Raw genomic sequence first — 27,394 nt, forward strand, 5'->3', positions numbered from 1 at the left:
GCAGGGACAACCAAGGATTTGACAAGATTGTGAAATGAAATGAAAATGAAAACAGACGTAAATGCTTGAAATAAATGACTTTGAGAGTAATGAGCCTGTGTAGTGGAGTGATCTAATTTACTGACATAAACCTATAAGTAAACAGCTGTTAATAATAATAATTTTCTGATTGAGATATATTTTAAGTTATTTTTGTATTTCAAATACTGCAAACAAGGCTCAAAGTACTATTCATTATGTTATTATGTAAAAGGCAAGTATCTAAAGTTATCCTGCCTCATTTACACCCTCAGAAACTGGTCAGCCTCCTAAATTTGACGTCCCTCTGGAACCTGTGACGGTGAGCGAGGGGGAGAAGCTGACCCTCAAATGCCACGTTAGAGGCTCTGCACCTCTTAACATCCAGTGGATGAAGGACAGGCGGGAGCTGAAGTCCAGCGATTCGACCAAAATCGCATTTGTCGGTGGGTCACCCTCCCTGGAGGTCAACTCAGCGTCAAAGGCCGATGCAGGGGATTACCTCTGCAAGGCCAGCAATGCAAGCGGCAGTGACTTCTGCAAGTGCAAGGTCACTGTGACGGGTAAGCAGCTGTGGTAAACTGAACAAGTCCAAGGACCTGGTGGACCATGGTCAAGTTCTAAAAGTGTAAATCTGTGTTGTTCCGTGAATACAATATTATTAAAACCAAGAACCTCAACAGTTGGGGGTGCCCACTGCTCCCTGAGAGATGGGTTAAGTGCAGAGGGAAAAGGAGATGATTGATTATCATTATTAACTGTGCCAGTCTAAGGGAACATTTCCCTTACCTCCCCAGTGTGGTTTCCATGTGTTTTCAGACAAAGGAGCCAAGGCTGCCCCCACCGAGGCCCCGGCCCCAGCTGCAGCTGCCCCAGTCAAAAGGCTGGACAACCTTTTCTTCATTGAAGAACCCAAAAACATTTCAGTCACAGAGAGTAGGGGGAATATTCTCCCTCATTCACATAACATTTCTGTGTTAAGGAACATTTTTGCTTATTTCTTTTGGTTTTCTTCTTTCCAGAGGGCACTGCCACCTTCATCGCCAAGATTGGAGGTGATCCGATCCCCAGCGTGAAGTGGATGAAGGGCAAATGGAGACAGATCACCGCCGGTGGTCGCATCTCCATCGATCACAAGGGCCAGGATGCCAAACTGGAGATCAAAGAGGTGACCAAGTCCGACTCTGGTCTCTACAGGTGTGTTGCCACCAACAAACATGGAGAGATCGAGTGCGGGGCTGAGATGGAGGTCACCAAAAAGGAAGAAGGGGGAGGACTGGGAGACATCAGAACAAGACTCAAGAAGTAACACAAGCTCATTTCTATATCTACGTGAATTTTGTTAAAACAACAAATGTTTCTATATGCTAAACGACTTTATGTGCACGGTGTTTCAGGACTCCTTCCAAGCAGAAAAGCCCAAAGAAACTTGAAAACGTCAGTATTGTTGACTTGCTCAGAGGTCATGACCCTAAAGACTATGAGAAGATCCTAACTGAGCATGGAATCCACGACTACCGAGCCATCCTGCAGGCTGTGGAGTTACTGAAGAGGGAGAAGGAGATGGAGACCGGAAAAGTGGTACGAGGGGAAACTCATTGTAATGGAGGAACTGGTTCAGTTTGTAATCGCTCAGATTGGTGTATATTTGAGGGATGTGTCTGCTTCATATTCTACCTATATTGTCTTTGTGACAACTTTTCAAATACATATTGCTTAAAACATTTTTGTTTTATTTACCAACATATTTATTATATATGTTTTTCACTGGAAAAGGGGAACTAAAAGTATGTAAAATTATCTTGAAAAAAGTGTATTTGTCCTAGCAGCAAGTTTAAATGATCTGGCAGTGGAATAAAGTCTTTGCACTTAAAATAGGAATTCAATTAAATTCAATTCAATTTTATTTATATAGTGCCAATTCATGAAACATGTCATCTCAAGGCACTTTACAAAGTCAAATTCAATCATATTATACAGATTGGTCAAAAATTTCCTATATAAGGAAACCAGTTGATTGCATCAAAGTCCTGACAAGCAGCATTCACTCCTGGAGAAGCGTAGAGCTACAGGGAGAGTCGTCTGCATTGTACATGGCTTTGCTGCAATCCCTCATACTGAGCAAGCATGAAGCGACAGTGGAAAGAAAAACTCCCCATTAATGGGAAGGAAAATCTGCAGCAGAACCGGGCTCAGTATAAACAGTCATCTGCCTCGACCGACTGGGGGTTACAGAAGACAGAGCAGAGACACAACATGACAGATAAAGAAGCACAGAAGCACACATTGATCCAGTAATCTGTTCTACATTAGATGGTAGTAGCGGGTGAGCCGTCTTCCCTGGATGATGTCACAGTTAACAGAACGCCAGACCAGGTGTACCTACTATGAAGATAAAAGAGAGAGAGCGAAAAGTTAAAAGCTGAAATGACAACAGTCATTTCAATGCAATGCAAAACTGGAGAACAGTAGACTGAAGAACAGTAGAAATCAGTAGAGTGAGAAATATAGACCCTGATGTCCTCCAGTAGCCTAAGCCTATAGCAGCGTAACTATAGAGGTAGCTCAGGGTAACATGAGCCACTCTAACTATAAGCTTTGTCAAAAAGGAACAACTCATCTTCATCTTATTTCAAGCAGTATATCTTAATTATCTTATTTTAGGGGTCAACAGACTCATTCCATTGGCAGATCATCTTATTAACCTGCTCATATCAAGGACAAATACACATTTCAAGAAAATATTACTTACTTTTAGTTCCCTTTTTGCAGTGTTGTTATCTATTTTGTGGCGTACACAAACAAACTTATTAGATTTTGCATCATTCAGGCAAAATATTATGACCACATAACATCGCTGATTATCTGATTCCTGATCAGTAGGTGGGACATGCGGTGACCGGACCTCTCAGGGTGACCATGCAGATCGTTGTCCACATTCATCAGTAGTTTCTTTGAGCAGCGTTTTCAGCTGCTCAAGCTGTTGTTACTGCTGTGGGATATGATTTTTTGCAGATCTCTGATATCAGTGACTGAGAGATTGCGAAGGTGCTGCAACACTGTAGTTGTATTAACATATATATATATATCCTGCGGCAGGAGGTGGAGCATGGTGGCCGGGTTGAAGAGGAGGACATGGCCAGACTAATTGAGCAGCTGGAGGGACGTATGGACTCGGAGGTAAAGACCAAAGCTTCCTTCAGAGAAACCTAGTTCCTACGTGGTGCAAAAAAAACAAAAACATCATGGGTTAAAAGTGATTGTAATCCATGTTTTTATCCGTAGCCCGTCTCTGTGATGGAAGACATCTCTGACCAGACAATCACAGAGAACCAAACAGCAATGTTTGAGTGTGAGATCCGGATCAACTACCCAGAGATCTCGCTGACCTGGTACAAGGGCACACAGAAACTGGAAAACAGCGACAAATACGAGATCAGCAGAGTGGGAGACCGCCACTGTCTGAAGATCAAGAATTGCCAGGTCAAAGATCAGGGCAACTACCGCGTGGTGTGTGGTCCTCACATCTCCAACGCCAAGCTCACCGTAACAGGTAAGAGCGTTTTCCACGTCCTCTTCGCCTTGCTGGGCTCCTGTCTGTGTGTTTGTAGTGTGTCCTCATGTGCCGATGCTTTATTTCCTCATCAGGAGCTGATTACAAGTCAGGTGAGCCGAACACAACCAGACTAACCTCTTTAAGTCTGCTGGGTCTCCTGCAGATTTTCTTTGTGTTTTCTGTTTTTTTCCTTATACATTTTCCTTCAGAGAACAACGATCAAATAGGACTCTTGTAGTAACTTCAGATAAAACCAAACTCTTTAAAATTAAGTGTGATCTGTCGTTGTCGTCTGATTTTAGCCGACCAAATTCAGTTTACTAAATGCATCCGAAACATCGAGGTCAGCGACCGTCACGCCGCCACCTTCGAGTGCGAGTTGTCCTTTGACAACGCCACAGTTACGTGGTACAAAGACTCCTGGGAGCTCAAAGAAAGCCCCAAATATAACTTCAGGACAGACGGCCGACGGCACTTTATGACGATCCGCAACGTGACGGCAGAGGACGAAGGTTTGTTAAACTGCTTTTTTCCTCCGGAGGAACGTTAAGTTTGTTCTGTTCAGACCTGCAAGGTCAGAGAACAGTTTTCAAAGCTAAAACCAGAACTTAACCAGAATTAAACAGTAGAAATTACTCAATCTGTATGCGGCATTACACTAACGTTAGGATCAGCTAAATGTGGCATAAAATGGAACAATGATGTCTCCACCTACCAGGCGTTTACTCCGTGATCGCTCGCCTGGAGCCGATGGGAGAGGCTCGCAGCACCGCTGAGCTTTACCTCTCAGGCAAAGGTCTGTACGGTCGAGCCGACAGCAGCTGTTAGTGACGTTAACGTCCGCTAACAGATCTAATCACACCTGTCTACCTGTTCCTTTCACAGACGTTGCGTTAGGAAAGGTTCCTCAGGGTGAGTAGCATCAGATAAACTTAGGTTTAAGGTCACAGCTGGTGACATAAAGCTCATAAAAATCTATTCTAGTTCTGTTATGCCACATAAAAGGATTTCTGTCCCACGATAAAATAAAATCCTCGTTGACTTGAATTTTATTCCGGTTTTCTGTGTATGAAACCTTAGACATCCCAGACTTGTCGGTTCAGCTCCCAGAAACGGCTTCCATGATAATTTGCCAAGGTGAGTCTGGGATAAACAAGAATATTTTTTGTCCGTGAGGCCGTTCCACTTCCTTTGTTCACATTTCTTCTTTTTTTTTTTTCTGTCGAAAGAATCGTCAGAGTTTTATCACTACGAGGAACGAACTGAAGCCAAAGGTACAACAATCATGGAGCTTTAAATGAGCCCTGGTGTTGTTTACATCTATCATCCTGCACCTGTTGAACCAAACCTTTTCATCTTTACATTTAACCATCATCACCATCCTCATCCTGTTAACGTCCACCCCAAATAACAGTGTGATCCTGATAAACTCAGAGAACATTAACTCTGTTACTCCGACACCATCTGTGCGTCTGAAGTACCGTGATAAATGTAACAAGAAAATAAAATCTTAAGTTCAGCTGAGAACGACCTGCGTTGCAGAGGAGGATCATGACTCGGTCTAACTAAATCATGAGATTAATCTCAATATTACTACAAGAAAATATAGAATTTCAATTCAGTTTCATTGACACAGAGCCAACATCACTGAAAGGTTTTAAAGATTAGAAGTTTAGATGTAACTTCAGTTGTGTTTTAGTTACACATTGAAGACAGTCATGCAACAACTGAGATTAAGACCAAATCCATCAGTTTCTGTTAAAAGAAGTTTGGTTTTATTATATATAAAATAAATACCAGAAGCTGAAATGATATTTGCAGTCAAATGTCTCTTATTCTGAATGATAAAAGCCTGATTTGAGTTATTAACCCTTTAATGTAAAAATATTGAGATAAATCTCTGTCATGATCCTCGCCTGCCCAGATGTGCAACGTCTCAGTGAATAAATCTCGTTATCTTTAATGGCTTATTATCCTTTAATGGTTTCCTGTAGAGTTTAAGAGTCTGGCGGTCGAAGAAGAAACGGTTTCGGTTCGGTTCTCCTCCGTCTCAGGTATCGGCGTTGTTCTCTCCCTCATTCATAGATCAGCTGACTCATTCTGTCATTCTGTCTGTCTTGAACTGTTCCCTGTTGTCTCTCTGTCGCTCACTGCTGATTAAATTGATTTCCTGGTTATTGATGTCACCTGATTACTGAAGCAGCTCAGCAGGCGAGTCTCGTTTTCTGTCTAAGTTCCCTTTTCTCCTCCACCAGAAGAGAAAAAGGCCGTGGAAGAAATTATTGAGCGGACTCAAGTCAGAGAGGAAACCCCTGCAGGTACAAATCTGCTTTAAGCTATCAGGCCCCAAGGCTTTGGGCTGCTCCTAGAGCTTTGGCTGATCAGAACCACCAACCCGCTAACCCCCACGTTTGCCTCTCCACCTCCTTATTAAACTCAGCTTCTGCTTGTAGAGGCTTTTCTCCTCCTGTAGATGTTAACTGTAGTTTTAACATGTGGTCTGTGTGTGTGGTAGATCTCCAGTCTGTTTTTGTTTCCTCTTATTAATGTTTAATTCTTCTTGCTTCACCTCTTACGCTCTTATTAACCCAGACTGAAGCTTTCTGCTCTGTAGATGGCAGAAAGTAATCTGCACAGCTTGACTGACACTTAATCCAAACTTTCTTGATCTTTCAAAGTTCCTGAAGCTTACAGGAAACCCTCTGAGCATGAAGCTCCGCCCTCACCTGCAGTCACAGGTATCTGTAAATGCCGAACCCTTTATTCACCATTGTTGTGTCTGATTTCTGTTCTGTGTCCCGACGTTGGTTTATGAGACAACAACTGTTTGTGTGTGAATAAAAAGATCTTCATGTTCGTGTTTGCTGTGGTCAGAAAACTGAACTTCATAATAATGTTTTAAAGAAGCTGAGATAAAGAAGCCACGACTTGAAGATACTTTCGCAACTCCTCCTCAGCGAGAAGAACCTGGAGTTCCACAAGGTAATGTTCATGAAAGTGTTCTGTCATAAAGTTTGTTATTTGGTGTCTGAGTGGGTCTTTATTGGCTCTGATTCTTCATTTTGATGATAATAGTGGCTCAGAATCTTCTTTAGTCATTTAAAAATACCAAAAACACCAGCGGGAGCCTTCAACACACAGTATTTTAAACATAGTAATTGCAAATATGATACTTAGACATACACATTTATAAGTGACATCCAGCACTTTGGATGTTACTGGGTCACATTTAATTTATTTTAATTAATTAAACCACATATTTAGATGTGTTTTTCTTCATGCCTCTTAGCCGTTTGATTGAATCTGTTTATCGTTCTTACAGCTCTTTGAAAGTATTTTGTTCTTGATGTCCGTCCATCAGTCAAATGACTGTTTAAATGTTTGTCTGTATTTCATGTGTTTGATTCGTTATCTTTTACCTTCTTCACTTCGTAAACTCTTGACATCAGGGTATATTTTTGTGACTGAAGTGTTTCTTTGTTAAATCTGAAGTCTACACCGAACCAAAACCTGAACCCAAGCCCAAAGAACCAGAAATTGTTCCTCCAGAACCAAAACGTCTGCCTCAGAAGCCAGCGGTGCCAGAGCCTAAAGTGTCTGAAGCCCCAGAAGTTAAACCCAGCAGGAAAACTCCTTCAGTTCCTGACTCGATAGGTAAAGTATTGAATGTTGGAGCAGAAAGACCAAATAATCCATGTCTGGCTTGTTTTATTTCATGTTGCTTTGACTCATGAAAAACTCTTCACATGCTTGTGTGATGGATATTATTTGCTGCTAACCTCTTGATGTCGATTTCCCCCCCATTAACAACTTCTCCAGTGTTGTCCTTACTTGGGTATTCAGATTTCTACACAACCTCTTAAACTAAGAAATCAACTTCTTCCCCTCTAATGTTGTTGTTGTTGTTTTTGTTGTTTTTTTTTTTTTTTAAATGCCTTTATGATTATCTCTGTGTAAAGATGGGAATCTTTTTAATGTTCTTTAAAGTCCCAGTGGAGACCAAAATCCATCCAGTGGCTGAGAAGATTACTCCTACAAAGACTGAGAAGCTCGTACCAAGAGGTACTGGAAGCACAGTCTGAATTTCTTATAAATGTGTTGTGACGGGAACCTTGTTTTGTGAAACCACTCGTCCTGTTTGTGTCTCTGTTTAATGCACTCGACAGAGTGTACTGCAGCGTTCAAAGCTTGTTTCACACCCTGTTTAAATGTTCTTTAAAGCACCAGAGCCACCAAAGGCAGAAGAACCTTTAGTTCAACCATCTGCAGCGCTGGTAAAACCATCAGCACCAGAACGCCAACCCGCTGAAGGTATTAATCTCTTTTGTTCTGCTGTCGTCTCCTCTCGTTGAATTCACTCGCTTAGAGTGTAATCTTTGATGTCTTTGGTTTTTACCTTTGGGTTAAACAAAGCAAAATGTTCTTTTAAGTGCAAGGTGCAACCAGACCAGAGAAACCTGTTGTCCAAACATCTGAACCTAAAATGCTTCCCGTCCGGACTGAAGCTGCTCCAGTTAAAGGTACTACAGAGGTCAACTTCCAGGCTGCTTGTTAAAACTATATGTTGCTTCTGTCTTTTACAAAAGCTTTTGTGTTCTGCAAAACATGCAAATCTTTCAACATGCTTAGCACTCGCAAGAGTGTGACTTTATCTTATAATTACTGTTCTTCTAAGTTGCCTTAGAACCAAAGGAGCTTGAAGTTACTGGAAAACCACTTCTTGTGGCTAAACCTGAGCCAGAAGTTTCCAAGGTTTCCCCTGAAATCGAACCGCCAAAGCTTGAAGTAAAACCAAAGAAAGGTTTTGAAGAAGCAGAGAAGGTTATCAAGTTTCCTAAAAAGGTCGAAGAGACCAAAGCACCACAAGAAACTGAGAGGTTTCCAGATGTGCCGAAAAAGGCCCCAGAAACACAGACAAAGACGCCAGAAAAAGCCAAACTGATCCTAGAAGCACCAAAGCTGGTTCCTGAAGCACCAGCCAAGGTGTCAGAAAAGACAGAGGAGAAAATGAAGAGGCCTTCAGAGCTTCCCAAAAGACTTCCAGAAACACAAAAGATTGTTCCAGAAAAACCTAAAGAAAAGAAAGTTTTAGATGAACCAGAGAAGGTTTTGGAGGTTTCCAGAAAGGTTCCTGAAACACCAAAGAAGGTTACAGAGCCACCAGCAGAGCCAAAGAAGAAACCAAAAGGCCCAATGATAGAGCCAGAGAAGACTCTGCCGGATCACAGAGCGCCGCCGGCAGAAGACAAGACTGAAAAACCTCTGCAGAAAGGTAGATATGTTTCTCTGAAGGCTTCAGAGGTCTTAATAACTAATCCTGACTCCTCTTGATCTTCTAATACGGTATTTTATCTTAAATCTTTTCTTAATTTCTCTTGTGTCACATCTGTTAGCTGTTCTGTCTGCTAAGCTTTATGGCATAGAAGTTACCTAAAATGACTAACCACCTGGACTAGAAAGTCAACAGATTAGCTGTCAGGTTTAAGTCTAAATGCTGACTTGAAGTACAGCAGCTGAAAATGTTTCCTACTGTAGTTCAGTAGGTTTTTACTAATATCTGTTTTTGTCCTGATTTTCTTTATATGTTCGGTTCCTCTTGGCCACCGCTCAATGGTGCCTTTCTTCAATCTTGGGTGATTTCTTAAAATAAATCTCAGTTCGTCTGGAGGATGACCCTAAACAACAAACAGTTGTTGTCGAAGACGTCAGGAAGTCTGTTCCTGAAGAGATTTTCTCTCCAACAAATGTGAGACCCAAGCAAGTTGAAGTTCAACGAGTTGAAAGAAGTTTTAAACAGAGGGAGTTGGCTGTAAGAGATGATGGAGCTTTAAATATGAGAAAAGAACACCTGGAGAAGACAGAAGAGGTTCCTAAAAGGCTCAGGGTAGATCCTGAAGAGACGGAGTTTAAGAGTTCAGAGCTCACTGAAGAATATGAGTATAAAAAACTGGAAGACTTAGAACCCAGTAAGGAGGATAAAGCTTTGAGAGAAATAAAAACCGAGTCTGTGATCACAGTTTCTGAATCTCTAAGTGTAGCTGAGCTTCCTTCAAGAGATGCCAAAACTGAAATTACTTCAGCAAAGATTGAGGTGTCTCTAACTGAAGATGAAGTTTCATTTAAAAAATACTCTTACAAGAAAACTCAAGACAGAAAAGGCTTTCATTCAACTACAGAGCACAGAGAAGAGACTTTTGTTTCAGCACAGCATCAAGAAACCAGAGAGATTATAAAGAAGCAGGATGAATATGTTGAATATGAAGATTTTTCATTTCAAAAATCCCCCGATCTCGACGTTAGAGAAGCAGCTGAACAAGACCCGCAAACAGGTCTGCCCAGCAGAGTGTCTTTGTTAGAAAAGACGGCCGTTTTAGAGGAAGAATTTTCACCAGCAGCAGAAACTGATTTGATAAAAGACGGGACATATTTACCTCTTTCTAAAAAAGCTGCAGCCTCTACAGTGAAAGTACCAACAGAAACTAAGGTCCAGCCTGAGAAATCTCCAGCTGGACCTCTGGAGAAACCTCGATCCCCTGAGCCTCACATGAAACCGTCTCACCCAACACCGAAAGAAATCTTTATTGAACCTGAGCTTTCTGAAGGAGCTCCAGCCATCGACAGAAAACCTCAAACAAGAGGAGACGTGAAAGACGAAAGCATAAAGCTGAAGACTCTGCGGCCTCTTGACAAAGGTATTCTTGTAAATTTGATCGCTTAAGATCAACCTCTTAAAACCCATTCTTTACGTTTACTGTACTAACAGATCTCCCAGCATGATGTTGGGTAACAGCAGGACGTGCAGCCCTGCTCTAACATAGTGGGAGGGATCTTCTTGTTTTGTTCTTGTGTTGTTGAATGTTTGAAAAAACTCTTCGTTTGAATCGTTTCATGTTTGAGTTTGTTTGTCATCTGCTCCCTTCACACCTCCAGCTCTTGTTGGTGCAGGTTGGTCTATCTAATATCTGCACCACCTTCTTTTCTTAGTCCTCTGTGACTGGAGTGTTGTTTGTCGATTGTGATCTTGGTATCTTTTATTCCCAAAGTGTCTCCTCCTGAGGAGAAGAAACCATCAGTGCCAGAACCAAAGCCCTCACCTCCTCCTCAGAAGGTTACTCCTCCAGCAGGTAGTCTGACTGGTTTACACGTTCATTTTCTTGCCTGACATTCGCGAGTCGGCCATGTTTGTCTTTATGTCCATTTGTGTTGACGCCATCACCTAACCTGTCTGATGGTTTCCGAGCTTAATCTTTTCTTGATCTTCATGGGTTTATTACCAAATTATTTCCTCCAGAGGAGAAGAAACCAGCCCCAGAACCAAAGCCTTCACCTCCACCTCCTCAGAAAGTGACTCCTCCTGCAGGTAGTCTAACATGTTCCTGTGTTTCTTTTCCCTGCTGACATTAGCGGTCAGCCACGTTTGTCTTTATGTGCATCCACACTGATGCCCTTTCTTTACGTGTCCACTGATTGTCTTGCTTTAAGTTGTGCCAGTGTGTGCGTATCAAGCTCAGTGTTTTCTTGATCATGACTCGGCTGTATTCCCAAATTATCTCCTCCAGAGGAGAAGAAACCAGCACCGGCACCAAAGCCTTCACCTCCACCTCCTCCTCCTCAGAAAGTGACTCCCCCTACAGGTAGTCTAATGTGTTCATGTGTTTCGATCTCTTGCTGACATATACGAGTCGGCCATGTTTGTCTTTATGTCCATGTGTGTTGACGCCATCACCTGACCTGTCTGGTGGTTGTCGTGCTTTAAAAGCTTAATGTTTTCTTGCTCTTGATGGGTTTATTCCCGAATTATCTCCTCCAGAGGAGAAGAAACCAGCACCAGCACCAAAGCCTTCACCTCCACCTCCTCAGAAAGTGACTGCTCCCACAGGTAGTCCACATGTTCAAAAGTTATTGTTTCGTTTTCTTGCTGACATTCATGAGTCAGCCATGTTTGTCTTTAAGTCCATGTGTGTTGACGCCATCACATAACCTGGCTGGTGGTTGTCATGGTTTCAGTTGCATCAGTTTTGTGCTTTCCAAGCAAAATGTTTTCTTGATCATGATGGGTTTATTCCCGAATTATCTCCTCCAGAGGAGAAGAAACCAGCACCAGCACCAAAGCCTTCACCTCCACCTCCTCCTCCTCAGAAAGTGACTCCCCCTACAGGTAGTCTAATGTGTTCATGTGTTTCGTTCTCTTGCTGACATATACGAGTCAGCCATGTTTGTTTTAATGTCCACTTGTGTTGACGCCATCACCTGACCTGTCTGGTGGTTGTCATGCTTTAAAAGCTTAATGTTTTCTTGCTCTTGATGGGTTTATTCCCGAATTATCTCCTCCAGAGGAGAAGAAACCAGCACCAGAACCAAAGCCCTCCCCACCTCCTCAGAAAGTGACTCCACCTGCAGGTAGTCTGCCTGGTTTATATGTTTGTTTTCTTTGCTGACATTTAGGTCGGTCATGTTTGTCTCTATGTGAACTGGTGCTGACACCGTCTCTTAACTTGTCAGCGGTGTTTTTTATGTTTTTAAGTTGTGTCATTGTGTTCTTTACAACCTTATTAGTATATATATGTCGAGCCAGGTGTAATCCCTAATTATCTCCTCCAGAGGAGAAGAAACCATCTCCACCAGAACCAAAGCCTTCACCTGCTCCTCAAAAGGTTTCTCCTTCTGCAGGTAGTTTTTTCTCCTAACATTTCATGTTTTTTACCTTTCTGTTTCTGTGAGTCTGTTTTGTGTCTTGGTTGGAGGATGAACAAGTGTCCTCCTGTTTTTTGTTTTGTTTCATTGTATTTGTTGTCTATTCTTCTTGATCACCACATCTGTCCCTGTCCATGTGACCGTGCTGTTGTCTTGGTCGTGATCTTGCATCTTATTTATTATTCCCTCCAGAGGAGAAGAAACCATCAGTACCAGCACCAGCAGCTCCTACGCCCAAAATTGCGCCTCCTGCAGGTAGTTTTTTTCAGTCTGGTATCTCTGATGTGTTTTTCTTCACTCTTGAATGTTTTTTTTTCTTGTCATTTGTTGTAATGTGTTGTCATTTTACATCTTTTGCTGTGTTGGTCTTTATGTTTTCTTGGTATCTTGTGCTCTAAAGTCTCTCCTCCAGAAGAAAAGAAACCAGCTGCACCAGCAAGAGAACCACCAGCAGAAAAAGTGGTTCCTCCAGCAGGTAGTTTCTTCTGTCTGTCATCCTTATCTCTGTCCCCGTTTGTCCTAACTCGCATCTGTTGGTCATAGCAGCAGTGAAATCTTTACAGTTTTCTGTTTTATTTGGTGTGCAGTTGTTGTTTGTTGAGCAGACTGTTGTCAGTGATTTAATCCGGATGGCATTCTTGTAGCTCCAGCTGCACCAGTGGAGAAGAAACCTTCAGAGCCATCTGTAAAGGCTGAACCGATCAGCGCCTCAGAGCGAATGTCTCCACCCGAAGGTAAAATGTCTTCCTTTGTCTTTGCTTATTGTGTTCGACTTTGTCTTCTTTTCATTCTGAAAACTTTATTCTTTGATCTGTGCAACAACTTTGTCTTTTCTGCTTTAATATGTTGTCTTTCTTCTAATTCAGACTTTCCCAGGAACAGTATCCATGTTGTAACACCAAATTACCTTAGACTTGGTTTCTAAATGTATTCAGATTGACCAGAACTGGGACCGTTTTTGTCTTCCTCCCTCGTTGGCTTTAAATGTGGCTTCTGTCTGGTCCTGTTTGCTCTGTGTTTGCTTATAATTGGTCTTGTTTAAATTTTTGCAGACAAGGAACCAGTTTCAGCTCCTGGACCAACTAAAGGTATAAAAATAATGAATTTATCTCAACAGTTAAAACAGTTAACTAATTGTTCTAAAGGTTTTAGCCATAAACCTTTAAGAATACTTGTTGTTTCTGTTTGTCGTTGTATTGTTTGGCACCCGTGTTGTTAAAAACAACAAAAAATGTTCATCATCCAATGGTTGTTTTTCACGTCTAAATGTGAATCTTATAAAATATGTTTTTACTCCCTCAACCACAGTGCCAACTGTTAAACAAAAGGGTAGAATTCCCATTCAGGAGGAAAAAACTACTGAGTTTCCTAAACTAAAGACTAAATTTACCAAAATACCCAAAGAGAAAGAGCCAGAAAAAGAGACCATTACGCTGAAGAAGGTTCCAGTGAAACCTCCAGAGCCTGAGAAACAGGTTGTAACTCATAAAGTAGAGGTGATGAAACATCATGTTGCCGAACTATCGGTGCACGGACTTCATGACAGAGAAGACCGGGAGGTAATAAGCCTCGGAAGAACTGAAAGAGTCTTCACTGCAGAGCAGGAAACAATTCAGCTGACTCAAATGGAAGAGACTGAAACACTTAAAATTGTCCAAACTTCAGAGAAAGAAGGTTGGACAAGAGCCACGAAACCCAAGAAAGAAGAAGAACCCGAGGTTCCTGGTGTAGATAAGAAGAAAATCAAGAAGCTGCCCAAGACTGATGAGCAAAACGAGTCAGTGAAGCTAAAACCTGTTGAAAGGTCTGGAAAGTCAGAACAAGAGCAGATAAAACCGAAACCGATTCCAAGTGTGCCTAAAGTCCCGGAAAAAGAAATTTCTGCAAAGAAACCTCATGAGAGAGAAGATCGAGAGAAAATCCCACTGGAAAGACCTCAAAGAGGGTCGCTTCCTGCTGACCAGCCATCTAAACCGGTTCAAACAGAGGAGCCTAAACAGCCAGAGGAAGAAGATAAATCTAAATGGAACAGAACCGCAAAGCCACAAAAAGAAGCAGAACCTGAGCCAGAACTATCTAAGAAGAAAATCAAGAAATTACCCAAGAAAGATGAAGAACCAGAAGTTGTGACGTTGAAGCCTTTTGAAAAGCCTAAAAAACAAGAAGCAGGTGAACCAGTAATGGCTAAAGATGAAGTTCAGGCAAAGAGAGATGCTGAGCGTTCTCCTTTTAAACGGGGTGAGATGATGCCCAAAGATCCGCCTACAATGGCTCCAAAAAACAGAGAAGACACAGATGTTTCTTTGACAAGTCCAGACAAAACTCCAGATACTAGCAAACCCCAACCGGAAACACCGCAGCAGAAAAAGGTTGATCAAACACCAAAGGTTGAAGCAGCCGATAAACCTAAAGTAAAACCCAGACCGGAGAAAAAGGAAGAGCCGGCCGTGTTGAAGCCTTTGACCAAAGTCAGCAAGCCAGAAAAAGTAGCTGCTGAAGAAATGACGAAGCCTGAGGATACAGAGAAACATGTGAAGAAGGAAGAGCCAGCTGTTCCAGCCAAGAAGCCGAGTCCTCCAGGTCTTAGAGAGAAGATCCCACCTAATGAGGCAGAAAAATTCCCAACAAAACCGCCTGAGGTGTTAAAGAAAGGCGTTGAGCTCAAAAGGACTCCTTCCCCCAGGGTCAGTACAGAGAAACCAGAAGTCAAAACAGCCACGAGGCCTGTTGAGGAACTGAAGAAGGTTGAGCCAAAGAAGACTGAGCCGAGTTCTGAAAAAGTCAAACAGATCCCCAAAGCTGTTTCCCCCAAAGACTCGATCGAAGGCGTAACGCTCAAAAAGGTTCCCAGGAAGCCGTCAGCAGAGGAGGCTCCAGAACCAGAAAAGCCTGATAAGGGCCGGATCCCCCTGTTGAAGGAGATTTCTCCTGGCGCTGTGCAGATGAAGAGGGTGACAACTCAGCCTGAGGAGGAGGTTTCTGCACAGGAGCCTGAAGAAGGTGAGGTAGAGGAAGAGTCCTGGGGCTGGGATCTTGTTCCCTCCGAGGACTGGGAAGGAGAAGAGGTGGACGGGGCCCGTGAAACTCCGGGTATGCCTGGTGCCAGACGAGGTGAGACGGGCGAACTCTTCCCGCTGATTCTGGAGTCCCTCATCCCATCCCAGATGTCTCATCTAATCCTCATCACATCTTTTTCAATCATTTCATCCATTTTCTTCACCTCATTGCTGATGAATTCATTCGTCTGTATAATTGTTTTGTCAAGCCGTTATTCCATCCGTTTTATTGTTCTCATCTTCTCCTCCATCATATCGAGTCATCTCTGATGTAATCAGATGTCTGTGAACAGATGTTTGTCTGTCTGTCTTCGCTGCTGTTGGTTTTCATTCGTCTTTGTTGTCTAAGCAAATGTCCGTCCAGCCATCTTGTCCCATGACGTTTCCATTTCATCCTCCAGGTCTTTCAGGTCTCTGTTCACATGTGACGTCTCATTTTACCACGTTTGCTGTTAGGAATGTTAAAAATGTTTGTTTTTTTCCTTGGCCTCTGCTGGAACTTTACTTTCCAATGAGAGAGCTAAGCTTAAAACTGGTCTTATTGTTTCTTGTCCAGATGGAAAACCCAGTGAGGAACCATCGAAAGGCAGAGGCAGAGGATTTGGGGGTGAGGATTTTACTGATAAAAACCCCATCGGTGCAAACCCTGCATGATTGGAACAGATTCATTGGCTTTATTCCTTTCTCTGTTGTCTACCTGTTTTGGTGTCTTTTCTCGTTCATCTTGTCTAATCATAAGACAAACAGCTGCATATTAAACTTGCTTTTCTTCCTTCACAAATAACCCAGGTAGGCATACATGTGCAGCACATTCTTGTCAGGGTGTCGTCAGATTGGATTCATATTTCATATTTGACATAATTGATGACTGACTGGTGGTGTTTAAGGCATAATTTATAAGATTTAAACCAGAAAAAAACAGTTATTGATTAAAAATACTCTTTTATAGCTAAAAGGAAGTAAATTAGTCTCATTCTATAGCTACAAAAACCATCTGTATAGTTCAGATGGACATTTTTAGATTTTCCTTATTCAGGAATTCATACGTCCATTTAGAAAATGTTGGTAAATCAGCTGTTAGGTCAACTTGCTTTAATATCTGTTGCTGTCGTTTTCTCTCTGTGCTGTCTGGACTCTGTTATGTCTGTTCTGTCACCGTCTTTCTGTCCTTTGATTCTCCTCTGCATTCAGTTTGTAAAAACTGATGCATCATCTTTAGTTTTAACCAAAACGTTTCTGTGTTCTTCTAACAGTAGAGCTTTTAACCTACAACAGATTTTACGTTTAAATCATGACTCTGACAGATGCTGTGTCTCATTCTTCACCCACCTATATCGGAAACTAACAGAGTTAAGTTTTAATTTCTGATTCTGCAGCGAGACAAACGCCCTCTCCTGGTGATGGTGGAAGGGGCCGGGGCTTGAGACCTGGTGGAAAAGGTCCATCACCACCAGAGGAGCCGAGTCCAATGTTCAAGCTCAAACCCGTGGCTTTAAAGTTTGTGAAGAAGATTCAGGACATCGTCCTGCAGGAGGCCGAATCCATCGGCTCCTCTGCCGTGTTTGAATGTGAGGTTACACCAAACACAGCCATCACCTCCTGGATGAAGGACGGCGGTAACCTGCGTGAGAGTCCCAAGCACAAGCTCCTCTCTGATGGCAAAGATCGGAAGCTGCACATCCTTGATGTCCAGCTGTCCGACACTGGAGAGTACACCTGTGTGGCCAAGAACGCTGGAAAGGAGATTTCCTGCACTGCTAAGCTGCTTGTTGAAGGTAAACTAAAAATGTTCAGACTCAGGTGGCATGAAGAGTTTTGAAATACCAGCTGCCCTAATTGCACTGAAAACCCTTTCTACACAGAGCTGCCTGTAAAATGGGTGAAGGAGTTGGAACCTGAGACCTCATGCATGAAAGGTCAGCCGATGTACCTGACCTGTGAGCTGAACAAGGAGAGAGACGTGGTCTGGAAGCACAACGGAGGACTCCTGAAGAAGAAGGCAGGGAAAGTAGCCATTAATGTGATCGGTTTGCAGCACGCTATAACCATCCAGAACTCCACCGATGACGACGCTGGCATCTACACCTGTGAGGTAGAGGGTCAGGAGAACATCAAGACTTCAACCACCGTCAAAGTGATTGGTGAGCTGTCAGCAGCACGAACTGATTAGATAATTTTGTTCTTAAAATAATGAGACAATTTTGGTATCCAAGTAATATTTGATGCACTTTGTAAGAGACTGTATCACTTACCGTAAGACATTGTTACGGTTGATATTTTGGGGGAAAAACGAAACATGTAAACAAGGAACAATTAGAGAGGTTTCTATTTTTTATGAGGACAGATAGACCAAAGAGGAAAATTTATGTGATCTGTTTCACAGTATAACCATTTTTATGGAACTGTATGTGTTCACAGAGGTAACACAAACAACTAAGGGGGGGCATGAACAAGATGGCTGCATTAAGCAGCACTTAAGTACTGTCCTCAAGCAAGCCGCTTTTAGGTTTTTCGGGAGTTTTCCAAATTACAGACCAAGTTGCTGCATATGGTATTTTTTACAATCATCACAAAACAGCCAACAGTTTGTTTGCCGCTGTGCCAGAAGGATTTGGTTGTCCCAATAAAAGACAGGTGCTTTAGAGTCTTGTTTGTGAAAGAAAGGCAAACCCTGATAAAGCCTGGTCCCAGAAGCATTAAAATAGGGGGAAAATACAAAATTTGAATTAGAGTTCCAGCCAATCTTCAGGTTTCACACAATAAACCTGGGTGTCATCAGCATAAAAAGAGATGGCAACAATTATTCCAGATTATGCTGATAAAGAAAGCTCATGTACTTGAAAATAGGATTAATGTTGAAGACAAGAGCTGACATTAAATCTGCAGGAAAACACACGATTTACATTAAGAAAATGTAACACACAAGACAGAAAAAAAAACTTATTCAACATGGCTTTCTGAAACATAAAAAATCCAAGCCTTCACAATAAATGTTACAAATGAACTTAGAGACTTCCTGTAATGTGACTCTTCCCTTCTCAGAAATCATCAAAGATTGGCTGGTAAAGCCTCTGAGGGACCAGCATGTGAAACCAAAGGCCAAGGCAACGTTCAAATGCGAGCTGTTCAAAGACACTCCCAACTGGAAATGGTACAAAGGAGAGAATGAACTAAATCCTTCTGACAAAGTGCAAATAGAAAAAGATGGAAAGGACATGAAGCTCACCATCAACAACTGCCAACCTGACGATGTGTCAGACTACACCATCGAAGTCGAAGACCGGAAATACACGGCCAAGCTCACACTAGGAGGTTTGTTCATGGAAAACAATATTTCAGCAACTGGAAAGTCGTTAGTGAAGGGGCTTCTTAAACATCTGAAACTTCTTCTGATTTTCAGAGCGGGAAGCTGAGATCCTGAAACCTCTTGACAGTGTTGAGGTGGTTGAGAAGGAGGAGGCTCACTTTCAGACTGAAATATCTGAGGACGATGTACCCGGTGAATGGAAACTCAGAGGTCAGGTGTTGACGAGATCTCCGGTAAGTTATATGAATGAGGCTACTTTTTTGCTGTTTGCATTAATAAAATTATTTTAGACTGACTCATTTTTGGCCTCTCAGACATGTGACATTAAAGCCGAGGGCGGAAAGCGCTTCCTCACGTTGAAGAACGTACAGCTGGACCAGGCCGGAGAAGTGTCGTTCCAGGCCCTGAATGCCAACACCAGCGCCATGCTGACCGTTAAAGGTACAAACATGTCTCGAACACGCCAGTTTGGTCTGTCCTGGTTCGTTTCAAGCCCCTGCATCTGTTTGTCTTGTGGAATGGAGGCACTGCTGAAAAAAAAAACCCGCTGTGTTTTTGCTTTTGTCAATAACTGCTAAATTATTTGCACCTCTCAGAGATCGAAATGGCTTTTGTTGACACGCTGAAGGACGTGTCTGTGCCTGAAAAGAAACAGGCTAAGTTTGAATGCACTATCACCAAGGATGTACCAAAGGTCATGTGGTTTAAGGGGGTGGAAATCATCACCCCCAGCCCTAAGTATGAATTAATCGATGATGGAAAGAAACACATGCTGATTATAAACAGCTGTGAGTTTGATGATGAGTCTCAGTACACAGTAGAGGTGTTGGATAAAAGGTCGACGGCTCAGCTGACGGTGGAAGGTAAGAACCGCCATGCTTCCAGTCTCCTCTCTGTGCTAGTTCTGTGTTTTTGGCGTCAAATTGTTGGATGGCTTCAAACCCTCCTGTCCGTGTGCACTGACCCACTGTATTCCAGGCATGAGGCTCAAATTTGTGCAGCAACTTCAGGACCAAACAATCAAAGAAGGTAACACGGTGCGCTTTGATCTCGAGTTGACTCACGAGAACGTGCCGGTAGCGTGGTACCGAAACGAAGTGAAGCTCCACGTGAGCCGAACGGTGCTCATACACGTGGAGGGAAGGAGGCACACTCTAGAAATGAGGAGTGTGAGTCTAGATGATACGTGCCTGATAAAGGCAGAGGCCAAAGGAATTTACTCCTCAGCCAAACTGACGGTCATAGGTAACAGCATACCCTTCTTCACTTGGTTTTTCTCTCACTGACTGTTTTTGTTATTCACAGGAAACCAAAAAAATCTGTAGAAATGACAATAATATCTAATAGGTGTGCAGGTGAACACCATAAAGCAGTGAAATGCTGTAACAAACTGTTCAATGTGCTCGTCAGAGGGAGACGCCGTCTTCGTGGTGAAGCTGCAGGATTACACCGCCACCGAGAAAGACGAGGTGACGCTGGACTGCGAGCTGAGCAAAGACGTTCCCGTGGTCTGGTACCACAACGAGAAGGAGGTCATCGCCTCCAAGATGGTGGTCATGAGGTCAGAGGCCACCCGCCGGTCTCTGGTCCTGAAGAAAGTGGTGCAGACTGATCAAGGAACCTACGTATGTGACTGTGGAACCGATAAAACCTCGGCCACCATAATGATAGAAGGTAAACGATGAGCTGCGTTCTGCTTCTAACAAGCTGCTCGAGGTTAATAGGAACGTCTTTACAAACCAAACCATCAGAATCCATCTTTTCTGTCAAGCCAATGTTCGAAAAAGTCTTAAATCTTAGGCTGAAGATCCGTGAAACGTTAAAGTGGAACAATAATAAAGATGAAACAGCAACAAAAAGATAAATGCTAATATTTATACATTAATATAGATTTGTTTTCAGGCTAGTGTAATGTTTCTTTCTCCAGTTTTCTTTTTAAGAATTTGCATCAATGTTTCTAATTATTCCTTAGTTCATAGCAATAATATTAATCTGATGTTATAAACTAGTTTTATGTGGAAAGAGCTTCATTTCTGCTGCCATGGGTTTTTGCGTCTTATTCTACTGTTACTTTTGTGATTATGTGATAACAGGTAATTACTATATATTTAGGGCCAAGTCTGTACACGTTTTATCTTTATAACTGTATTTTTTTACTTACAAAAAAATATCAGTTGGTGATACAACAACAAACAGATAACATTTCTAAATGAAAATGTGGCAAAAATTAAACAATAATTAATTGCCCTGTATTTTCCTTTCCTAATCACCTGTTCTTGTTTTATTTTGTTTTTCTGTAACTTTTCTGACCACCAGCACGTGACGTTAAGGTTGTCCGGCCAATTTACGGCGTAGAGCTGTTTGACGGCGAGACAGCTCGGTTCGAGGTGGAGATCTCTGAGGACGACGTGCACGGCCAGTGGAAGCTGAACGGAGAAGTGCTCAGTCCTTCATCTGTGAGCATCACAGCTGTTTCATCACCACTGAGGTTTTAATGTTGTCCTGAGCCTGAGTTTAACGTTCTTATCGTGTGACAGGATGTGGACATCATCGAGGAGGGAGGCAAACACACTCTGATCCTGTACAACTGTAAGGTGTCCATGACCGGAGAGGTGGCGTACTCTGCCGCTAATGCCAAATGTTCTGCCAACCTGAAGGTCAAAGGTGAAACCAACTCACATCACCTGAAACATTAACAAAATCGCCACATGCCCCGTAATTAAACTCAAACACCAGGTATTTTAACTGGGGAAAGCTATTTCATTCAATACAAGGAGATTTTCTAGGACCCAGGGCAATTTTCTTGCGGGGAAATTTTCACCAAAACTATTAATTTGTGGATTCTTATGTTTGGAGCATGAACAATCAAAATTTTACAGTTAATTTCAGATTATGCCTCAGTAGTAGTTGAATTAGGTTGAATTAGGTTGGAAACCTGATATTCAACTCTCAGTCTGCCACTCTGGCTCCCTGAGCAAGACCCTTAACCCCAAATTGCTTCCCGGGCGCCACACAGTGGCAGCCCACTGCTCCCCAAAAGGGTTGGGTTACGTGCAGAAAACAAATTTCCTTGGAATGTATGTTGCAATGGCAATAAAGATGATGATTGTTATCATTATTTAAACTCGCTCTTGTCGACTATCATAGTGTTGACCATGTTTGCATGGTCGACACTATGATAATCAAGTGCAATCATTAATCATATGAAGGAAATGAAGGGTGGAGTTCTGCTTTCAAAATCTGTGGAGGTGTCTCATCAAACTAATATTTCTGAGAGATTTAACCTGGTAATGTTAAAATGTTTAAAAATTAAAGTAATCCTAACCTCCAGAATTGTGCATTAACAGATTTTAAGTATTAAAGAAGCAGACATGCTGCAGGTGAATGTATCTGCTAGAAAAGTAGTGCAGGCCTTAAATATTAAGGATCTATGTATAATTGCAACCTCAGAGTCAGCAGGGATTTAATTGAGTTTCAGTAACTGGGTGTGGCTGTAGAACAACGACCTAAGCAGCCTTCTCCTTTCTTCTTACTTAAAAGGTAAGACGGATATGCTGGAAAATTAATTTAAAGTTTGCTACACTACCACCTTTAGTTAAGGTTTTGACTCCATAGGTAAAGCCAAAATCTATATAATCATTGGTTATAGTTTTATTGCTGAAAATCACAGCTTTCATTTTCACAACGGTAACTCCTTTTTGCTCTCGATCTCTCATCCTTGAGAGTTGAGGTCAGTGGAGATAAATTAGAGTTTTTATTTTCCCCAAATATGTTTTTAACTTTCTAACCTGAATATCATCTAGCACATAGCACAGAAAAACACAAGTATCTTATAAACTCGTTAAAAACATTATTTTGGTAGATTTTCCTTATTTTAACAGGTTTGCTTTGCTTTAATGTTTGTAACTTAGTAGTTTTTCTTCTCTACCTTGTTATATGAGCCATAATTCATAAATTTAAGACATCAAGTCCCTAACATACCATGAATTGTATGCTGCTGTCCTTTTCCTCCAGAACTTCCTCTGAACTTCCTTACACCGCTGAACGACGTTCAGGTGTACGAGAAAGATGAGGCCCGGTTCGAGGTGGAGGTGTCCAGAACTCCAAAGAGCTTCCGCTGGCTCAAAGGCTCCCAGGAGCTGGCGAGCGATGAAAAGTACGAGATGATACAGGAGGGGAAAATGTACGTTCTGGTGATCCGATCCGCCGCCTTTGACGACGAAGCCAAGTACATGTTTGAGGCAGAGGACAAGAGGACAACCGGCAAACTCGTCATTCAGGGTAATCATGTTGAACTGCTTAATTAATTGAAGCTTGAGGAGCCTTACTAATTTATTTGCATTATTTATTGCAATATAAATAAAACTAATGATAAAAAGTATTTAAATATGCATTTTTCTTTAGGTTAATAAATTGTACTTTAATGTTGTTGTGATTTTGACAGAAATGTGTGGTGTTTTAGGGTTAAAACTTTAAACATCCCACTAACAGACAGTTTTCCGATGGCAGGTATTCGCCTGGAGTTTGCCAAACCCATTAAGGACGTGACGGTGAAAGAGCGGGAAACGGCAGAGTTCAGCATTGAACTGTCTCATGAGAACATCTCAGTGGTTTGGTTCAAAAACGACGTGCGGCTGCTTCCCAGTAAGGTCGTTCATATGTCGGATCAAGGAAAGATCCACACTCTGGCCTTCAAGGAGGTGACGATCGACGACACGTCTATGATCAAGGTGGAGGCCATGGACAAGAGTATGACGGCCATGCTCACTGTCATCGGTCAGTCTTACTAAATTATTCTCCTTTCTAAGATTGGATGGAATTTATTAATGAATAAATTGAATGAATGTTTCACACAAAATTAAGTTTAAATTAAGTTTTCCGACCTCTTATTTACAAATCTGCTGTTTTTGCAGAGGGAGATCTGTACTTCACCACCAAGCTGCAGAACTACACTGCTGTGGAGAAGGACGAGGTCAAGCTGGTCTGTGAACTCAGCAAAGCCGTGGCTGATGTGAAATGGTTCAAGGACGGGGCGGAGATCACTCCGTCCAAGAACATTGCCATTAGCACGGATGGAAAGAAGAGGATCCTGCTGGTCCGCAAGGCAGAGAAGGCCAACATTGGAGAGTATACCTGTGACTGCGGCTCAGACAAAACCACAGCACACCTCAAAATTGAAGGTATAACTGAAAGCTTGTTAATTTGAAACAGTACTAGATATCTGTCTGAAAGAATTATATCTTAAAGTTATGTTTTGTAGGTCATTTGTTTAGAAAAGAAAACAAAGGTGTAGGCTTGTTGATATTCTAAAAAAGAATCCTGCAAAAAAACTCATCCAAAGATGATCATATATGTTTAATCAGCAGTTTTTATGTTTAAGTTTTTTATGTTTCTAAAATTTTTGGTCTTGAAAGTGACAAACTGCTAGAGCTAAGTGTGCAATGTGTACAACAAGGCATACATGGGCAGCAATCCCTCCTGGAACTAAGAAAATGATTACTGAGCCAGAAATTACGCAATTTTATAGATGTCATAATTATGGACCAAAGTTTTAATATAAAAAAGTGTCCATTTCTGGTCTGGCATCACCTACTCCCCTCTGTTACACAGCTACACATGCTGTATTGAGCTTTAGAAAATCAAACTGTGCAGGACTTCGTTATATCGTTATATTTTAAGACTAATTCAGGTCAGAATATAACAAATCAATGGTGTTTATGAAATCAGAAGTAAACTACAGCATCATCAGCAAATGGCAGCATGTTTCATCAGTTTTGGCTGCACGAAAGATGTGCAAAATGATTTAAAAAATGTGCAGTTTGCTGGTTTCTAATGGAATTGTTGCTGTCTCTACAGAGCGCGATATCAAGGTTGTTCGCCCCCTGTACAGCGTGGAGGTCACAGAGACAGAGACAGCAAAGTTTGAAACAGAAATTTCTGAGGAGGACGTTCACGGAAACTGGAAACTGAAGGGAGAGGCTCTGCACCAGTCTGCGGTAAGGCATCTAGGGAACTAAACAACTTTTCCTGGATTTTAACGCAGATAAAAGCACTGATTCTGTTTTCTGTGTTTTTTCCCCTTCAGGATGTGGAGATTAAAGAGGAAGGAACCAAACACCTGCTGATCCTGTATAATGTTCGCATGGACATGGCTGGACCTGTGGACTTCTCTGCTGCCAATGCCAAATCCAACGCTCAGCTCAGGGTCAAAGGTCAGACAATCTTATTCTTTGCTTTACTGCTGCTTGAACAGCAACTCCTTCATTAAAACGGGTGATCACAATCATTTAAAGAGCTGCAGCTGCACTTCTTTTGAGTTTAAATAAAAGATATGAAGCAACCCATGTGGTCTGCCACATACCCCAACATCTCATTTGGTCCTCAGCCAATCAGAGCTCGGGTTTATTTTCAGCCTCAGAGTTTATCTGCTCTGTGAAGCCCCTCCGCTTCTCCATGAAACCAACCTTCCTGCTCTCTGGCAGGCTTGTAACATTTTCCTGTTGTCCTGCTTCTCCTCTTCCTCAGCTCGCTCCATCACACTGATGCGTCCTCTGAAGGATGTGACGGTGACAGCCGGGGAGACAGCCACCTTTGAATGCGAGCTGTCATACGAAGGCATTGAAGTGGAGTGGTTTGTTGGAGGACAAAAGATGGAATCCAGTGATCGGGTAAGTTAGCGCTCCTTATTACTAACTAGTTATGAACGTGAACCAAGGAAAGAGCAGAGAAAGGAGACAAGAACAGCTCTATGAGTGTTTCAGAAAGATTCGGCCAGCATTTCTATTCTAAGGTTAAAGACTAAAAAAGCTGAAAAATGTTTCCAGTGGAACAAATGAAACTAGGTTTAGTTTTACATTTCACCAAATAAAAGTGAAAAAAGTTTCTAAAGTTTAAAAAAATCTGACTCTTGTTTGCATGTTTAATTTTTTAAGAGGATCAGTATTATTTTTTGAAAAAAGTCAGTACAAAGTCGACAGTATACCCAGTGCCTTTCAGAAAGAAGATCTGTACTATTTTTATAAAGTTATTTTTCTCTTTATTAAGCAAAATGTCTATAAATTGTATTTGTTTTAATGCTTTGATCTTAAATAAGAGCTGGACTGTTACAGGAAACATTAAAGAGAAATCAGCTGTGAGTGAATGTTCTGTGTGGATCCTATCAATGCTCCACAGGGCTGAACTGTTAGAGTTAAGTTAAAAATAACCTGAGATATCTGTGAAGACAGCTTTATCTGCAGAGATACTCGGTTCAATCTCAGCACACAGAAAGCACCACTAGAGAGATTTAGGAAGTACCTGAAATAACATTAGATGACTGGGAGGATGATCCATTAGAAAAAAAACTAAATAAAATATAACCAAGTAAAGCTGAAATAAAATAATATTATCCTGTAATTTCTGTAATGACAATAATACATTATATTTATCAAGTGTTACTAAACAAATCTAATCCCACATTTTTAAGTAAAAACTAAACATGTTACACATGTTTTGAAATTATCATCTAAGTGAAGTGTTGCTAGAATATTATTATTTATTTATTTTTTTTATGAGAAACTTAATGACACTATAAGTTTCAAAGTAACTGTAATGTGTTGAGTTTATTGCTGTGGAAATGAGCTGCTTTCATTTCAAGTTTGTCACTCAGTTGAAAATTGATAGAAGAGGTATTAAAACATGTTAATGTTTAGCCTGCAGGTATGATTGTTACCTAAAGTAATAATCCGAACTGTGAGCTCAACTGCAGCAGGATGAGCTGGCAATAAGTCAGATTTCTCTACATCTGCAGGTAAAGCCTCGGGTGGCGGGTAGAGTCCACACTCTGACTGTCAGAGATGTGAAACTGTCAGAGGCCGGCGAGGTCAAAGTGACGGCCAAAGATTTCCTGACTCAGTGTCAGCTCATTGTTAGAGGTAAAACACTCAAACATCAATGAGAGGAGTATACGCAGTAGGCATGTTCGGTCACCAGCTTATCAGAGTTTTTGGGTACAGAGCCACCGGTGGAGTTCACAAAGCCTCTGGAGGACCAGACGGTGGAGGAAGAGGCTACCGCCACGCTGGAGTGTGAAGTCTCAAGAGAGAACGCAGAGGTGCGCTGGTTAAGGGAGGGCCAGGAGATCAGAAAGACCAAGAAATACGACACCGTCGCTGACGGACGCAAGAGAGCACTCCTCATCCATGACTGCGCTCCAGACGATGCCAAACTTTACACGTGCGACGCAAAGGAGTTCAAGACTTCCTGCTTCCTGGAGGTTACACGTAAGTAGAAGCTTTAATTTTGGTCAAAAACGGAGCAAATCATCAGAATGAGATTTATCAATAATAGAGTAAAATATTGAAATTAATTAATGTTTTTCTTCATGTCCACAGCTCCTTATGTGGAGTTTACAAAACCTCTGCAGGATGTGGAGGTTAGAGAGAAGGAATCAGCCAGGTTTGAATGTGAAGTGTCCCGCGAGTCTGCCAAGGTAAGAGGCTTAAAACACAGTCCACTCAAGACCAGTTAGAGTTTATTCTTGGGAAAATGGCACTTTGATTACAGTCAGAGTGACGCTCACATATCCCTTTTGTTTTTAAGGTCCGCTGGTTTAAGGACGGCAGTGAGATCAGAAAAGGAAAGAAGTATGAGATCATCGCTAAGGGAGTACAGAGGATCCTCATCGTCCACAAGTCGGCGTTTGATGATGAGGCAGAGTACGAGTGTGATGCCAGAACCTTTAAGTCATCCGGCATGCTCACTGTCATTGGTAAGGAACATTGA

The 27,394-nt window shown here is 41.9% G+C and overlaps 1 protein-coding gene across 4 annotated transcripts in view; it reads left to right on the forward strand.

Annotated features, from left to right (window-relative positions):
* The window catches only part of ttn.1 (titin, tandem duplicate 1), a 169,888-nt gene that overhangs the window by 54,253 nt on the left and 88,241 nt on the right, over positions 1–27,394 (forward strand). For 3 of the 4 annotated variants that reach the window (XM_036139671.1, XM_036139672.1, XM_036139673.1), the window contains 54 exons: positions 294–581; positions 838–954; positions 1,041–1,323; positions 1,416–1,599; positions 3,118–3,198; positions 3,304–3,571; positions 3,667–3,684; positions 3,877–4,086; positions 4,293–4,370; positions 4,460–4,486; positions 4,655–4,711; positions 4,804–4,848; positions 5,569–5,628; positions 5,830–5,892; positions 6,253–6,312; positions 6,479–6,556; positions 7,067–7,228; positions 7,562–7,636; positions 7,796–7,885; positions 8,005–8,094; positions 8,250–8,846; positions 9,232–10,266; positions 10,618–10,698; positions 10,866–10,934; positions 11,134–11,208; positions 11,658–11,732; positions 11,909–11,974; positions 12,176–12,244; positions 12,461–12,523; positions 12,669–12,743; positions 12,913–13,002; positions 13,321–13,356; positions 13,577–15,379; positions 15,881–15,931; positions 16,701–17,099; positions 17,187–17,465; positions 18,367–18,636; positions 18,725–18,864; positions 18,946–19,072; positions 19,228–19,494; positions 19,610–19,876; positions 20,042–20,305; positions 20,948–21,087; positions 21,169–21,295; positions 22,646–22,912; positions 23,141–23,407; positions 23,545–23,811; positions 24,488–24,627; positions 24,717–24,843; positions 25,157–25,299; positions 26,421–26,544; positions 26,626–26,892; positions 27,004–27,101; positions 27,212–27,380. In XM_036139671.1, coding sequence (XP_035995564.1) covers positions 294–581; positions 838–954; positions 1,041–1,323; positions 1,416–1,599; positions 3,118–3,198; positions 3,304–3,571; positions 3,667–3,684; positions 3,877–4,086; positions 4,293–4,370; positions 4,460–4,486; positions 4,655–4,711; positions 4,804–4,848; positions 5,569–5,628; positions 5,830–5,892; positions 6,253–6,312; positions 6,479–6,556; positions 7,067–7,228; positions 7,562–7,636; positions 7,796–7,885; positions 8,005–8,094; positions 8,250–8,846; positions 9,232–10,266; positions 10,618–10,698; positions 10,866–10,934; positions 11,134–11,208; positions 11,658–11,732; positions 11,909–11,974; positions 12,176–12,244; positions 12,461–12,523; positions 12,669–12,743; positions 12,913–13,002; positions 13,321–13,356; positions 13,577–15,379; positions 15,881–15,931; positions 16,701–17,099; positions 17,187–17,465; positions 18,367–18,636; positions 18,725–18,864; positions 18,946–19,072; positions 19,228–19,494; positions 19,610–19,876; positions 20,042–20,305; positions 20,948–21,087; positions 21,169–21,295; positions 22,646–22,912; positions 23,141–23,407; positions 23,545–23,811; positions 24,488–24,627; positions 24,717–24,843; positions 25,157–25,299; positions 26,421–26,544; positions 26,626–26,892; positions 27,004–27,101; positions 27,212–27,380 — 10,668 coding nt within the window. The remainder of the gene's footprint in view (positions 1–293; positions 582–837; positions 955–1,040; positions 1,324–1,415; positions 1,600–3,117; positions 3,199–3,303; positions 3,572–3,666; positions 3,685–3,876; positions 4,087–4,292; positions 4,371–4,459; positions 4,487–4,654; positions 4,712–4,803; positions 4,849–5,568; positions 5,629–5,829; positions 5,893–6,252; positions 6,313–6,478; positions 6,557–7,066; positions 7,229–7,561; positions 7,637–7,795; positions 7,886–8,004; positions 8,095–8,249; positions 8,847–9,231; positions 10,267–10,617; positions 10,699–10,865; positions 10,935–11,133; positions 11,209–11,657; positions 11,733–11,908; positions 11,975–12,175; positions 12,245–12,460; positions 12,524–12,668; positions 12,744–12,912; positions 13,003–13,320; positions 13,357–13,576; positions 15,380–15,880; positions 15,932–16,700; positions 17,100–17,186; positions 17,466–18,366; positions 18,637–18,724; positions 18,865–18,945; positions 19,073–19,227; positions 19,495–19,609; positions 19,877–20,041; positions 20,306–20,947; positions 21,088–21,168; positions 21,296–22,645; positions 22,913–23,140; positions 23,408–23,544; positions 23,812–24,487; positions 24,628–24,716; positions 24,844–25,156; positions 25,300–26,420; positions 26,545–26,625; positions 26,893–27,003; positions 27,102–27,211; positions 27,381–27,394) is intronic. The other variant, XM_036139670.1, reaches the window with a different exon arrangement.

Source organism: Fundulus heteroclitus, chromosome 7, assembly GCF_011125445.2.
Source record: "Fundulus heteroclitus isolate FHET01 chromosome 7, MU-UCD_Fhet_4.1, whole genome shotgun sequence".
Lineage (NCBI taxonomy): Eukaryota > Metazoa > Chordata > Actinopteri > Cyprinodontiformes > Fundulidae > Fundulus > Fundulus heteroclitus.